Below are 13,824 nucleotides of genomic sequence, written 5' to 3'. Positions count from 1 at the left end.
TTTGCATTTCATGTTCTCCTCTTTCATTGTGTTTGGGTACACAGTTGTCCTGCCACTTCTTGCAGAGCGTGTTACTCCTTCACTTCATCTTCTCTGCTGGTGGTATCTTCTTCTTTTCTGTTTCTTCATAACAAGTAACATTTTTACTTGTTGCTCTGCTAGCCTCTCTTTATGTGTCACTCCTTATGCTGTCAGCGTTCAAATGGAAGTTGCGTATATTGGCGGGAGTGTTTTTTGTCCTTGCGATTTTGGTACAGTTTCAGCATGATTAATGTCTCAACTCTCTTACTCTGGGATGATGTAAGGGAGTCTCTTTCAAGTGTGTGTAATCTTTGAAAATGCTTAATGGAAGTTTTACTGCAACATTTATTGACCGATTCCTTCTGACATTTCCATGCTTTCTTGTTTTTTTTAAAGAGCGTGTCATTAGTGGATACTTGTTTTGAGTCCTGCAGTAGCCCTATTTATTTATTTATTTATTTATTTATTTTATTTTTACATCTTAATGTGTGATTGCTCTCTTTGTCAAGGTCAGAACCTGTTGTCACATGGGTTACTTGCTTGTTTGTTGCTTGTGGTTACTCTGCACCATTTTATTTTTCATATATTATCAGTGTTCTTTTGCTCTGCCTTCATTTCTTATGTGTCCATATTTGATGTCTCATGGCCTGGTTTGTAGATTTCCTTTCCATCAATAAGCTATCTCCTGAAGTTCTATGTTTTGTATGGTGATCTCTAAGTGAGGGGGAGTTCCACATGCACCCCTACTTGTTTTCATTTAGGGGGATTTTCATTTAGGGGGATTCGTCTTTTGTTGGCTACGTTTCTCATTGCTTAAATTTCTGTTGCTTAAATTTCTGTTGCTCGTTACCCATCTTCACTTTTGTCCTTTCGTGACAAAAAGGGGGAGATGTTTCACTGGTTTGCTCTATGTGCAGCGGATGGTCTTATTCCAAAGAGAATGCAGGATTTTTGAAAAGCATAAAGATCTTTGGTTTAGTTTTGACTTGGATGATACGAGGTGTTGAAAACCTTGTGGAGACTGGTGAGTGTTTCGAAATGTTTATGCTACTGGATGAAGTCAAATAAGAAGAGAGCCGGCTGATCTTTGAAGTAAGGGGAGAATTATGTGTGGAACCTGGAACTTTGTGTTTTGAGTTTTCTTGAGTCCTTTGTAATTATCATTATGTCATTAGCGGGAAGTCTTTTGATGTATTTTCGATTGAATTGTTTGTAAGCTCTGTAAGGTTTTGTCCGCGAAAATTGGCCAAAAGGGGAGATTGAAAAGCCCATAGTGTGTTTGGCCCATTTCGTGCCTAAACTATGTTTTGAGTCTATCAGTCAGGGAAATACGGTGATAACCATGGAAGTAAAAAGATCGACATCAACAAAATCAGATATCGATTGAGAGATTAAAACAGATGAGAGATTCTCAGATATGCAATCTTGTTGAGAGAGTCGTAACAGGGTTGATCGAGTGAGTTCGAGGTTGCCTTTAAAAAGAGAAAAACTCACATGGTAAAGATGAGCTTTTTCACCAGAAAGTTTGCTGGAGATATTGAAGTGGATTTCTTCATCATGTCAATCCAGTGATCTTATTGTTGCGACTACATGAGATCACTAAATTGAGTTCTTCCATACTTGTTAATTGTTGGTAGCTCTTGCGAAGGGAGTGAATCTTTTTCCTGCGAAAGGAGGCGAAAGGTTACAATATTGAGGAGTACGATATTCGGGTAATTATGGGACTTGATCCCCGTTGTGAGTATTCTTATTTTGTAACTGATTCATTTATATAGTGGATTTTTATCTCACTACCTGAGATAGGTAGTGACGTGGATGTTTCCCAGTGATTGGGTTTACCACGTTAAAAAATTCTCTGTGTCTTGTCTCGTTTTATTTTTTTCAGTTTGATTGTCATAGATAATTATTGTTTGCTTGTGCATGATTAAATCTAATTGGGTACATTGAATTCATTGAGATTACTTTGTGAAATCATATCTGGGATTTTCAAAGAAGACCGTACCTCATAAGCATTTCGTCCCATTCCTTTCTCTTAAGCTCCTGCATGTGGTAGCACTAGCTTGAGCTAGCCAACAACTCCTGCCGCATGTATGTAAGCTAGAGGTGTTTGATTGTATGGTTATAACTAGGGTAATTTTGACTTAACCCCCCACAGATGAGTAGCGGTTTGACTAAACCCCCCATTTTTAAAATCATTTGAGTTTGCCCCCCACTCCGTCAATTTTGTGTGTAACAGACGTTGGTATTTTAGCTATTGACCATTTTACCCTTATGAAATATTGCCCCCCACATTAACACGTTAAACCTAGCTTTGCGAAAACCCCCCAAACGTTGCCATTATTTAATTCTTGCACTCTCTCTCTCTCGTATTTTACATAATACCCATTTTGCCCTTATGTTGGGTTTCCCGCCACATTAAAACGTAATACCCATTTGGGAAAACCACCCAAATATTGCCCTAATCTAACTCTCTCTCTCTCTCTCTCTCTCTATTCTCTCTCTTGATTCTCTCGATCTCTGTATGTGGAGATTGTTGGTAAGTCTCTCTTGATTCTCTCGATCTCTGTATGTGGAGATTACATTTTTGTTTCATTTTTTGTACTCACAGTCTCTCTCTCTCTCTCTCTGTTGTGTGTTTCTACCCTTTTGTTTTAGGGTTTAGGTTGATTACTTGTAAGAGGAATTCTCATTTTGTTGTATGTTGTAGTTTCAGAGAAAATGGCTGCTTTAAGGTATCGAGTTCTTAAATTGCATATTAATGGTGAATGGAGAGAAGCTACTAGGGATGGTGTTAGGCGTAATGTGTATATGGGTGGGCATGAACTAAATACAGAGTTAGTTGATGGCGAGAAGGCAAACATGGCAGAATTAGTTGAGTGGATCACAAAAAAGTTGACCACAAGAATGTAATCCTATATTGGAGATTAATTGGAATGAACGAGGAAATCTAAAGGCGACTAGTTTCGATGATGATTTGAAGTATATGTGGGTTTATGCAAAAGCCGATAGAAGTGGATATACTAATTTGTATGTGAAAATTACTGAGGTTGAGGAATTGTCGAGTAGTAGTGCTGATGAGGAAGAAGTAAGTGACGATGAGGAAGAAGTAAGTGATGATGATGTTATAATTGTAAGAGGGAAACAATACAAGAAGGGGATTGAATTTGATCTCGATGAGTGGCCAACTGTGGAAGAAGTTAATAGGATTGTGGACTTAACAAGTGGTTCATGTAAGGGTAGAAAACTTTTAGAGTACAATATTGATGGTAGTGGGTCTCATTGAGACTTTAAGTGGTGAATCACTTGGAGGGGACCATTTGGGTGAGGTGGAAACCCAAACTAGTTGGTCTACTGAAGGAAGACCAGAAAGCTCTAAGTCCCAAAGCAGCTCTAAATAGAGTCAAAAGAAAAGTAAGGCAAACTATACTTCCCAAGCCTCTTCTTCTCAAGTTGCAGGTACATCTTCATTTATTGGGTTTACTTCTGAGCTTATTTTTCATTTATTCTTCTTACATATCTCATTACCCCTTATTCATTAGATGAAGTTGTTGATGACTACTTCAACTTGGATTTTCTAAACTTTGGAGTGGATGACCATGCTGCTGGTACTGCTAATGTGACCACTGATAATGGTATATTAATTAGATTGGTTTTAATTTCATATGTAACCTTTTTCTATTACAGTGTCTAATTACATTGGTTTTAATTTCATATGTAGATGAAACCCAAACTGGTGGAGCACATACAGAAGGGGGTAGATTAAATGTGGATCAAATTGATGCAGAAGAGGCTTACCATAGTGAGTTCTCATCAGATGAAGAATACATACCTGATGCAGTAGAGAGTGATAGTGAAGAAGAACAGTTGGTTGAAGAAAACTTGAGAGGAAATGATAATGTTGTAGATGAAAGGGATGTTGGTAGGATAAATGAGGTCTTGGAGAAAACATACAACATACCAACTGATGAAGGAGTGGTTGGGGTTCCACAATCTTTGAAGTTGGAGGTTGGGCAGTGCTGGAAGGATAGGTATGAGTGTAGGGATTATGTCAGACTTTATGCTATTAGTAATAAGTTTGTTGCTGAATACACAAGAAATGATAGTAATAAGATTGAATGGAAATGCAAGGCTGATGGCTGTCCCTGGATGATTTATGTGAGGGTGTTACCAAATAAACATACAATGAAGTGTAGGAAGTTGGTGAACACACATACATGTGAGTCTGATAGGGAAGACAAGAATCGGCAAAATGCAAAATTGGATAGCAAACCGGACTTGAGAAAGAAATGAGGCTTCATTATAGGGTATACACACCTAATGATGTTATGGTGGAAATGATGGATAAGTATCAGGTTAGGATTAAGTATTGGCAAGCTTGGCATGCAAAGAACATGGCAATGGAGAAGATCCATGGTTGTTATGATACTTCTTATGCAAAATTACCTGAGTTGTGTAGGCAGCTTTTGCAAGCTAACCCAGGAAGTGTTGCAAAGCATTCTAGACATGAAAATTTCCATAGTTTTATGACTGTGGATATTGCATTCAAGGCTAGTCTAGATGGTTTTGTTCAAGGCTGTAGGCCTATGATAGGACTCGATGGTTGTTTCTTGAAGGGGAAGCATGGAGGTGTCTGCCTATCTATTATTGCATTGGATGGTAACAATGGATTGTTCCCTGTTGCTTTTTATTTGTGTATTGCTGAAAATACAGAGACATGGACTGATTTTCTAGAGAAGATGGCACCACACTTAAATAGGCACCCTCAGAAGTTGACTATTATCTCTGACAGGCAGAAAGGACTGTGTTCTGCATTTACAACTGTTTTCCCTGGTTGTAACCAGAGGTATTGTTTCAGACACATGGTCAAGAACATGAAAACTAAGTACAGAGGAGTTGAGCTTGAAGCCTGGAGTGCTGCCAAAACATATTCAGAGTCAGAGTTTACAAAACTGATGGATGAGCTGGAAAAGCTTGACAGTGGAGCAAAAGACTATCTGATGGGTGAAGACCCAAGGTTGTGGGCAAGATCATACTTTGATGAAGTGTGTAAGTCTGATCATTTGTCTAACAACTTTTCAGAAGCATGGAATAGTCATATATTGATGGCTAGGGACAAACCCATTGTCAAAATGATTTCACAAGTGATGATCTTGCAAATGAAGTTATTATATGACAGGAAAGAGAAATGTGAGCTATGGAATGATAATGATTTAGTGCCAAGGGTTAAGGATATTATTATTGACCTTAGCAGCAAAATTGGAAATTTGAATGTGAGTGGTTCAGCAATTGAAGGCACATTTTTAGTGACTAATGTCTTTACTGGAAAATGGTGGAATGTGGACTTAAAGAGACACACATGTGATTGTCATGAATGGCAAGTCACTGGCATTCCTTGCCTTCATGCTGTAGCTGTCATTAAACCAAGGAGGTAACAATGGATTGAGTAAGATCATTGAATCATTTCTGTGAATCATTTATGTCTGTCTCTCTGTGAATCATTTCTGTCTTTCTGTGAATCCTTTCTGTCCTGTCTTTCTGTCTTTTTGTTAAAGGGAATTTTGACTTAACCCCCCAAAGTTTGGTAGCGTTTTGACTAAACCCCCCAAAGTTGGATAGCGTTTTGACTAAACCCCCCATTTTAAAAATCATTTATGTCATGTCTTTCTATGAATCATTTTTGTGAATAATTTCTGCTATACTGTGGAATCATTTATGTCTTTTTTGTGAATCATTTATGTCTGTCTTTCTGTGAAGGGGTCATTTCTATATTCTTCTTTCTGTGAGTCATTTATGTGAATCATTTCTGTCTTTCTGTGAATCATTATACCTCCATTTGTGTTGTTTTAGGTATTGTAGCCCTTATTTCTCTGCAGCAACTTACAAAAGAGCTTGTGCTGGTCACATTGTACCTTACTTGCATGAAGATGAATGGCCTATTGTAAGTATAGTTGCACTCCATTTCATGTTTGGTATTATAGTTGTAGTATGTTATCTGATAGTAGTGTGTTTGTAACAGCCTACTCAAGAAGAGTATATCTATCCACCAATCAGACAAAGACAACCTGGCAGGCCAAGGGTGAATAGAAGAAGAGGTGCAGATGAATCTAACGAAGTAAGGTGTTCAAGGTGCCAAGTTTATGGGCATAATGCCGAGGTTGTCAAGGAGGTCGGTGGGAGATAATGTCAATGCAGAAACCACTGCCATTGCAGCTGCTGCCAGAGAATCTCATAGAGGAAGAGGAAGGCCTGGGAGACCAAGAACAAGGCCACTCCCAAACCCCTTTCTTCTCAGACCAATCAATGCACAAGATGGGAGTCAAGTTCTTTGAAGGTGATTTGCCTTTGAGGTAAGAGGTAGAGGCAGAGGTGGTAGGGGGTAGGGGTACAAGTGGTGAGGATGAGAGCCAACTGCCTACAAGTGAATATGGGAGTCAAGTTGTTGAAGGTGATTTGCCGCCAAAGAGGTAGAGGCAGAGGTGTTAGAGGTAGGGGTAGGGGTACAAGTGTGGTGAGGATGAGAGCCAAGTGACTGCAAGTGAAGATGGGAGTCAACTGCCTGCAAGTAGGAGAGGAAGTAGAGGTGGTAGAAGCAGGAGTAGGGGTAGGGGGAGAAATGCTACAGATGGGAGCCAAGAGGGGACTGCAAGTGAGGATGGGGGTGGAAGAGGCGAGGGCGCAGGAGGTGCTGCTAGGGGGTAGGAGGAGGGGGAAATGTTTCTAATCAAGATCATCCATCTGAACTTTTATTTGGAAGTTCATAAGGTCCACAACCTAGCCAGTCTGAACCTATTCAAACTCAAGAAAGTGTTGCTCCATTGAGGCCAGCCCTGAACATACCTGCAATGCCACCTCCAAGAAAGAGGTCCAGGAAGGGTACAACATCCTCTCAAGCTTCTTCCCAGGCAGAGTCTTGACTACATTAATGCTATGTTTTTTATGGGGTTTTGTAAGTGTTGTGTTATGGATTTGTTGTAAGACTGAGGTTAAGTTAAGTGTTATGTGTAAGACTTCAATGATTTGCTGTAAGACTTAATGATTTGTGTAAAATGTACTTGATTTGTTGTGTCAGACCTGAGTCAAGTGCTATGTAAAATGTACTTGATTTGTTATTCTATTAAGTGTTAGAAGTGTTATGTATGCTTAAGTGTTGTGTTATGGATTTGTTGTAAGACTTCAATGACTTAAGTGCTGTGTTTTGATCATTTTAAGGCATGTTTGCTGTTATGCATTTTTTATCATATTAACATGTCAGACTTAAATGTAGACTTGAACACTATGTCAGAATTAAATATAGACTTGAATATGTCCATTACATTAAAATGCTAATTTCCTCACAAGTTCAGTTACATCGCATACACATTGCCTTCAATATTCATCTTAATAACACCATCAATACACAACTTAAGTTTCCCCTCCTCTTTAGACTTCTCTTTGTTCTTCACTTCATTCCTTTCCACTTCCACTTCCACAGCCTTCCCTTTTGCTTTAGTTGGTACATCTATCCATTTGTACCGTTGCATCTTGGTGCACTATTACATCTGAGGAATCTCAATCCTTTAGTGTGTTCTTGCCCACTCCAGCGAACCCTCATAGTATCTGGACATCCTAAAACACAGGGATAATCAAGCCAACGACAATCAACCTTCTAGTGCCCTGCATCCCCACAAACAAAACAAGACCCATAGTTGATTGCTTTTGATGATGACATTGCAATCTGAAAACAGAACAAAACGTCAATATGTTATTTGCATAAACCCCCCAATGTTTAAGTAAACAGTCAACGAAGAAGAAGAAGAAGAAGCAGAAGAAGAAGAAGGTCAGGAAGAAGATTAAGTGTAATAATAGAACCTGAGATGGTTGATTTGTGTTGCTAACCTCGTAAGTGCCACCGCCCATAAAAATGAGATGAGATTTGTGTTGATTGCAGACTAAAGGGTCGAGCCGTCGAGGAGGTGATGAGATTTATATAAAACTCAACGGCTATTTCATAAGGGCAAAATGGGTATTATGTAAAATACGAGAGAGAGAGAGTGCAAGAATTAAATAATGGCAACGTTTGGGGGGTTTTCGCAAAGCTAGGTTTAACGTGTTAATGTGGGGGGCAATATTTCATAAGGGTAAAATAGTCAATAGCTAAAATACCAACGTCTGTTACACACAAAATTGACGGAGTGGGGGGCAAACTCAAATGATTTTAAAAATGGGGGGTTTAGTCAAACCGCTACTCATCTGTGGGGGGTTAAGTCAAAATTACCCTTATAACTATCCTATTGAAAAATTATGATATGGTAATTAATCTAAGGTAAGTGATGAGGCAATTCAATGAGGCGTCCATTTCTCTCTGTTAATGCCCCTCCTCTAACTCAAGCTAATCTCCCTTCCCATTCGTTGGTTCCGAGCAAGTAGTAACTAGCTAACTCGTGTTTTTGTCCAAGCAGGAGGCGTGTTCTCCACGATCATCTTTTTCACAATATTGAAAATTCACGCGTCCAAATAATATCAGAGCAAGCTTAAAATACAATAGGCCCAATAGAATAAAGAACAGCACAAGGTACCCACGTGGGCTCTATTGAGGTTTTTTTTTTTTTTTTTTTAAATTATAAACGTTAAATTATTATTTCTCTTAAAAAAACAAAAAAAAAAAAAACTGGGAATTACCAAATTGTTTCTGGAACATACACCAAAACACTGTTACTCAATCCCACATTTTTCTATATATTATATTAAAAATAGAATGGGCCTAATTACCTAAACAAGTGGCCAAATAATATTTATAATAAAGCCCAATAATTTAAAATGTGGCCCAATACACCGGCTTAAAATAAAAAATAATCATCAATAACAAAGCCCATATCAAATCTAACTACTTTAAAGAGAATGATTCGGTGAACAGTAACTGTTTCCGATTATATTCCTATTCGGTTTCGATTATTTATGTTAGAGCTGAGGTTTATAATAACATATGTGACGGAGGGGCAAAACTGTCTATTTGTACAGTAAAATTCAAACATTTCTCTGTTAATTTATCACATTGCCCTCAATTTTACAAATAATTACAAAATTGCTAGTAATTGAAAATTGTATTTTTGTGCTGCCCAGCCAAACTAACTGACCGCATATGTGGCGTAGACACGTGCCAGTTAGCTAGTAATCATTAAAGCCTATACCAAATAACCATCATGGCCGCCGATAATAAATGTTAATACTTTGCCAATGATAAACGTTAAAACCCCTGCCATATATCAAGTAATTGGGCGGTTCCAATTTAATGGGTACAAACAATAAATTCATTTCAACTCATTTCAACGGAACCAATAATTTCATTCAACGAGACAAGTCAAATGCTATTTTTCACAACAAATAGATACCAATACTCGTCACCAAGATCAATCTACACATTTTTTTTTACAGTGGCACTGAACCAATACCCTTAGATAAAATTCCGGGTCATTATAGTGTACAAGATTATAAAGGGTAATTTCCCAATTAGTAACCCATAATGTCAATGTGTTCCCAAGTAGTAACCACTCTCCAATTTTGACTTTTCAACCTCACTTTTGCCCTTCTCCTTATTTTCAAACAATGCCCACGTGGACCTGCAACACTCTCTCTCTTTATTTGAAGTGATTTGATGGGTGTGTGGATAGATACCACATATTATCTTAGAGATGAAGAGATGCAAATGAACGGTCACGAACGCATCTGTGGTTTAAAAGCCTCGAGATTCGTAAACATTAAGATGGACGGTTATTTACATTAACACTGTTCATATACTATTTTTATTATAAAAAAATTATTTTTAATAAGAAAAATGTAGAGATATTACAAGAACCAACAAAAACATGAATAATGGTAAAAAATAATAAGATTCTTGTAAAAATAACAAGATAAAAATCATGAATTAAACCAACCCATGTATTAAACCCTTAATATTAAACCCTTAAACCATCAACAAAGGATTAAAACTAAGCAAAATCTACACAGCATTCACATGACATGTTCTGGTTCTACAACTATCATCAACAAAAATTGCAAAAGCACCAGAAACTAAGACAAAACATAAACCCCAACATAAATACAGAACATAACAACCCTTAATCTTCATCGTCTTCATCTTCCTCGTCTTCATCATCGCCATCATCCCCAAAACTGGAACTATCATCATCATGTTGGTCTTCCCACATGTAATCAGTAGGGTCTTCAACAAAATAAGGATCATACATCTCTTCATCGTCTTCTTCTTCATCAGTGTAGTCATCAGTAGAATAACTATCCCACATTTTCTCGTACTCGTCACTTGAGTAATCAGTGGTTTCACCGCTTGAACATCCAAGAAGAGGCATGTTGATAAAAAATGATGGAGAGAAAAGTTTTAACTTTGGTAGATTGTTGCTAACAGAAAGAATATTAGAATGTGAGAGAGATCAAATTTTAGATGACTATTTCCACTGTTATTTCGAAGTGATTTCAAAGATAAATGTTTGCGGGAAACGAGGCGTTGTAATTATGTGGGGTGGTTAGTTTTCTTTTCACCCTTCTTAATGTACCATAAATGGTCATCATGACACACAAACAATGAAGGGACAGGCAAGACCAAATTAATTTAGAAAATGAAGTGAATTTTGACCCTTTGTCAAACCCAATGTAATTCGTTTGTTGCCATATTAGAAGACATGCAAGTATGCAACTCGACTAAATTACCCCGAAATTAACCCATAAATGGACCCTAAATGGATTGAATGAATAATTTGGGTACCCATAAATAATTATCAATGTATAAGAAAGTTACTGATAGTCTTAAGGCCACAATATAGTTATTAATTGGATAGACGAATATGAATATCATTATTTTGGCGGAAATTTGAGGATTGACATGTGTCCCCAATTTGTAGAAGACCTTTTATTTATTTAAAGGCAATCAAACCCTTTTTTTCTTTTTTCAAATACCCATGTTTATTTCATGATATCTAGTGGCAAGCATGCTTCGGCATGTTAAAAAGCTTCATGTAGAATGTTAATCTTTATACTGAATTTACTGAATTTTTTTTTAACCTTATTAGAATTAATTATTTAGACAATGTATAGTAAAGTTGCTGATAGTTCTAGGGTAGGAATATGTTTATTCATTTGATAGAGGAATCAACATGGACATCAGTATTTTGGCGGGAAATGAAGTTGGGTACCCAATGAAGTTTGACACGTGGAGGGAAATGACCTTGGAACGTACGTGTCACAGTAACCGAAACTTAAAGAAATCAATTGGGAATTAGGGGGAAAAACTGTCCTAGTGAACCTCAATTAAATTTGGAAACCCTAATTTTTAGTTTCACTTCAATCTCCATATTATAACCCTCATTTTATCTTTACGGTTCGAATTATTGGTGGAGAAATGAGGAAGCTTAACCTAACATGTAGAATGTCATTAGATAAAATGCAGAAATTATTTGGTGGATTTAGTAAGGAAGAAAGGGAGGATTTTGAGAATTCCTGTTTTCGAAGCTTTTTGCAAATCCAAAAAAATATGCACGCAACAACTACACTAGTTTGTGCCATAGTTAGCCATAAAGTTGGTAGACTTTGCTATCGGATTGGTAACAAAGATTTGGTATTCAAGAAGAGTGATGTTGCATTGATTATGGGTCTTAGTGTAAACTCTATTGCTAACTCATTCTACACCACTGACGTGAAGAACAATACATCAATTTTTTTGTGCTAGGTTTTTAAAGGAAAGCAATCAAGTTAGTGAGACAGAAATATTAGATGCTTTAGTGGTGGCAAAATCCAATGGTAGTGAAGATAAAAGTGATATATTTAGGCTCAATAGGTTGTATGTGCTGCTCCAAGTTGTGCTTCCTGGATCTTCTAGGACTGTAGATGGAAGGTATGTTGATCTTGCAGAGGACCTAACTGCTTTTGATCAGTTTCCAGGGGGCACACCTTGCTTTGAGATGTTGGAATACTGTTTGGATGGTATTTACAAAAATGTGTTAGCTGAGAAGGACTCCTTTGCAGTTTATGGTTGTGTTATTTGTTTTGATATTTGGGCATACCTTCACATCCGCTCTCTTGGGGCTCGTAGGGCATTGAATGGTAAATTCCCAAGAATACTAGATTGGGTTCAGTTGCCTCCCAAGAACTTACATCTCCAAACCTGGAAGAAGAAGCTCGAGCCTCTTAAGGGTAAGGTTGTTGCCTTTGACACTTTGGATATTGAAGAAGAAGAAATGAATGAAGATGTAATGAAGGTGGCTTTCAACCAACAAGGCCACACAAAGCCGCCGATTTCAGGAGGAGATGCTTTAGAGACAGGCACATCTACTGAAAGGCCTTGTAAGCATATTATTGAAACTCTGCATTGTTGATTATAAACTCTACATTGTTGATTATAAACTCTGCATTGCATTATTGATTATAAACTCTGCATTGTTAATTATATTCTGCAACTGGATACATCAGCATTGCATTTTTAATTATTTGACATCTGTTGCATTTATAAGAAAGGTTCTTAAACTGAAAATATCAGGAAGTATATATTACATTTGTGTTGACTCACAGGATAGGTTCTTAAACTTAATATATCATAAACTCTATGGTAGTTTTATGTTAACTGATAAGATATGTTCGTAAACTGGATATATCAGGAACTTTATGTTAGTGCTCATAAGGTAGATATGACTCATAAGATAGGACTCTATGATACACCGCAATGCTTACTTCAACTAACTTTTGAATACTGAGTTTAGGGGTGGCTCGGAATGACATCAAGTCTGAAATTAGGACAGTATGGAGACAATACGCAAAGGGTTTTACAGGTGGGAAGAAAAGTGGATTGGGTGAACCATCATCATCCCGGGGGTGTGAAGGGACCAAGAACAAAGAAAACAAGGGGAAGAAGCTGTGTCTACACCAATGCTGATGTTGTTGTCAAAAAACCTACTACACGGTTTGTTAAGAATAAGGTTAAAGCTGTTGTGGAAGAAGCTGTGTCTACCCCACCTTCTAAGAGGAAGTCATCATCCCCACCTCCTAAGAGGAAGTCGTCATCCCCACCTTCTAAGAGGAAGTCTCCTAAGAGGAAGTCATCATCCCCACCTTCTAAGAGGAAGTCATCATCCTCTAAGAAAGTTACATTTGATCTTTCACATGAGGTTGAAAAAAATAGAAAAAGAGGAGTGAATGCAGGGTTTAAAATGGTAAGGAGGAGGGGTGAAGAGAAACATAGTATGTAGTAAGTGAGAGTCCAGCCACCAAGGTTAAGTAAAGTAGAAGTCAAAAAGGCTAGCAAAAGGCAAACAATTTTGAAAAGAAGTCAAGTCGATTGAGAAAAGAAAAGACATGGAGGCTAAGAGCAAGGAAGCTAACAAACCAAAAAGAAGAAGAAATTTGATTAGTTTTAGGTGAGGAAAAAAGAAGAGGGAGAGGGAGAGGGTAGTGAAACGATCTTGTTGCATCGGTGATGTTTTTGAGAGATATTAGTGAAGAGTTACCCAAGACTCCTCATGATGACCACCAGTGATGGGGAAGACCATGTACATGGTTTTTTCCAAGAACCCGAACATGAACATGAAGGCCCTTATGATAATGATGAGGGTGCTCCAGAGTTTTTGTTGAGGAGGTTGAAGAGGGTTGTAAATACCTACAAATGTCAAGAGAATGTGGTTCAAGAGTCTTTGAGCAATGAAGTCAGGGGAAGAGGGTGTGAAAGAGCCTGTGATGAGAATGTGGTTGGCCAAAGTCCCCTAGTGGAAGTCTATAATATGGATGTTGTTGAGCATGTGCCATTTATTAGTCCCTTAGACATTA

General features: G+C 37.8%; 1 protein-coding gene across 1 annotated transcript; it reads left to right on the top strand.

Annotated features, from left to right (window-relative positions):
* Positions 1-4,307: 4,307 nt before the first annotated feature.
* Positions 4,308-6,720, top strand: LOC147509397 (uncharacterized). Its single transcript, XM_086597799.1, has 5 exons — positions 4,308-5,449; positions 5,869-5,959; positions 6,038-6,187; positions 6,232-6,368; positions 6,588-6,720. Exons 1-5 carry the CDS (start codon positions 4,308-4,310, stop codon positions 6,718-6,720), a joined length of 1,653 nt encoding a protein of 550 aa, XP_086453925.1.
* The last annotated feature ends 7,104 nt before the right edge of the window (positions 6,721-13,824 follow it).

The sequence above is a fragment of the Coptis chinensis genome, chromosome 3 (assembly GCF_015680905.1).
Source record: "Coptis chinensis isolate HL-2020 chromosome 3, ASM1568090v1, whole genome shotgun sequence".
In the NCBI taxonomy this organism is placed as follows: domain Eukaryota; kingdom Viridiplantae; phylum Streptophyta; class Magnoliopsida; order Ranunculales; family Ranunculaceae; genus Coptis; species Coptis chinensis.
Note: the sequence above shows the minus strand (reverse complement) of the source record. Positions and strands in the feature narration are given on the sequence as shown.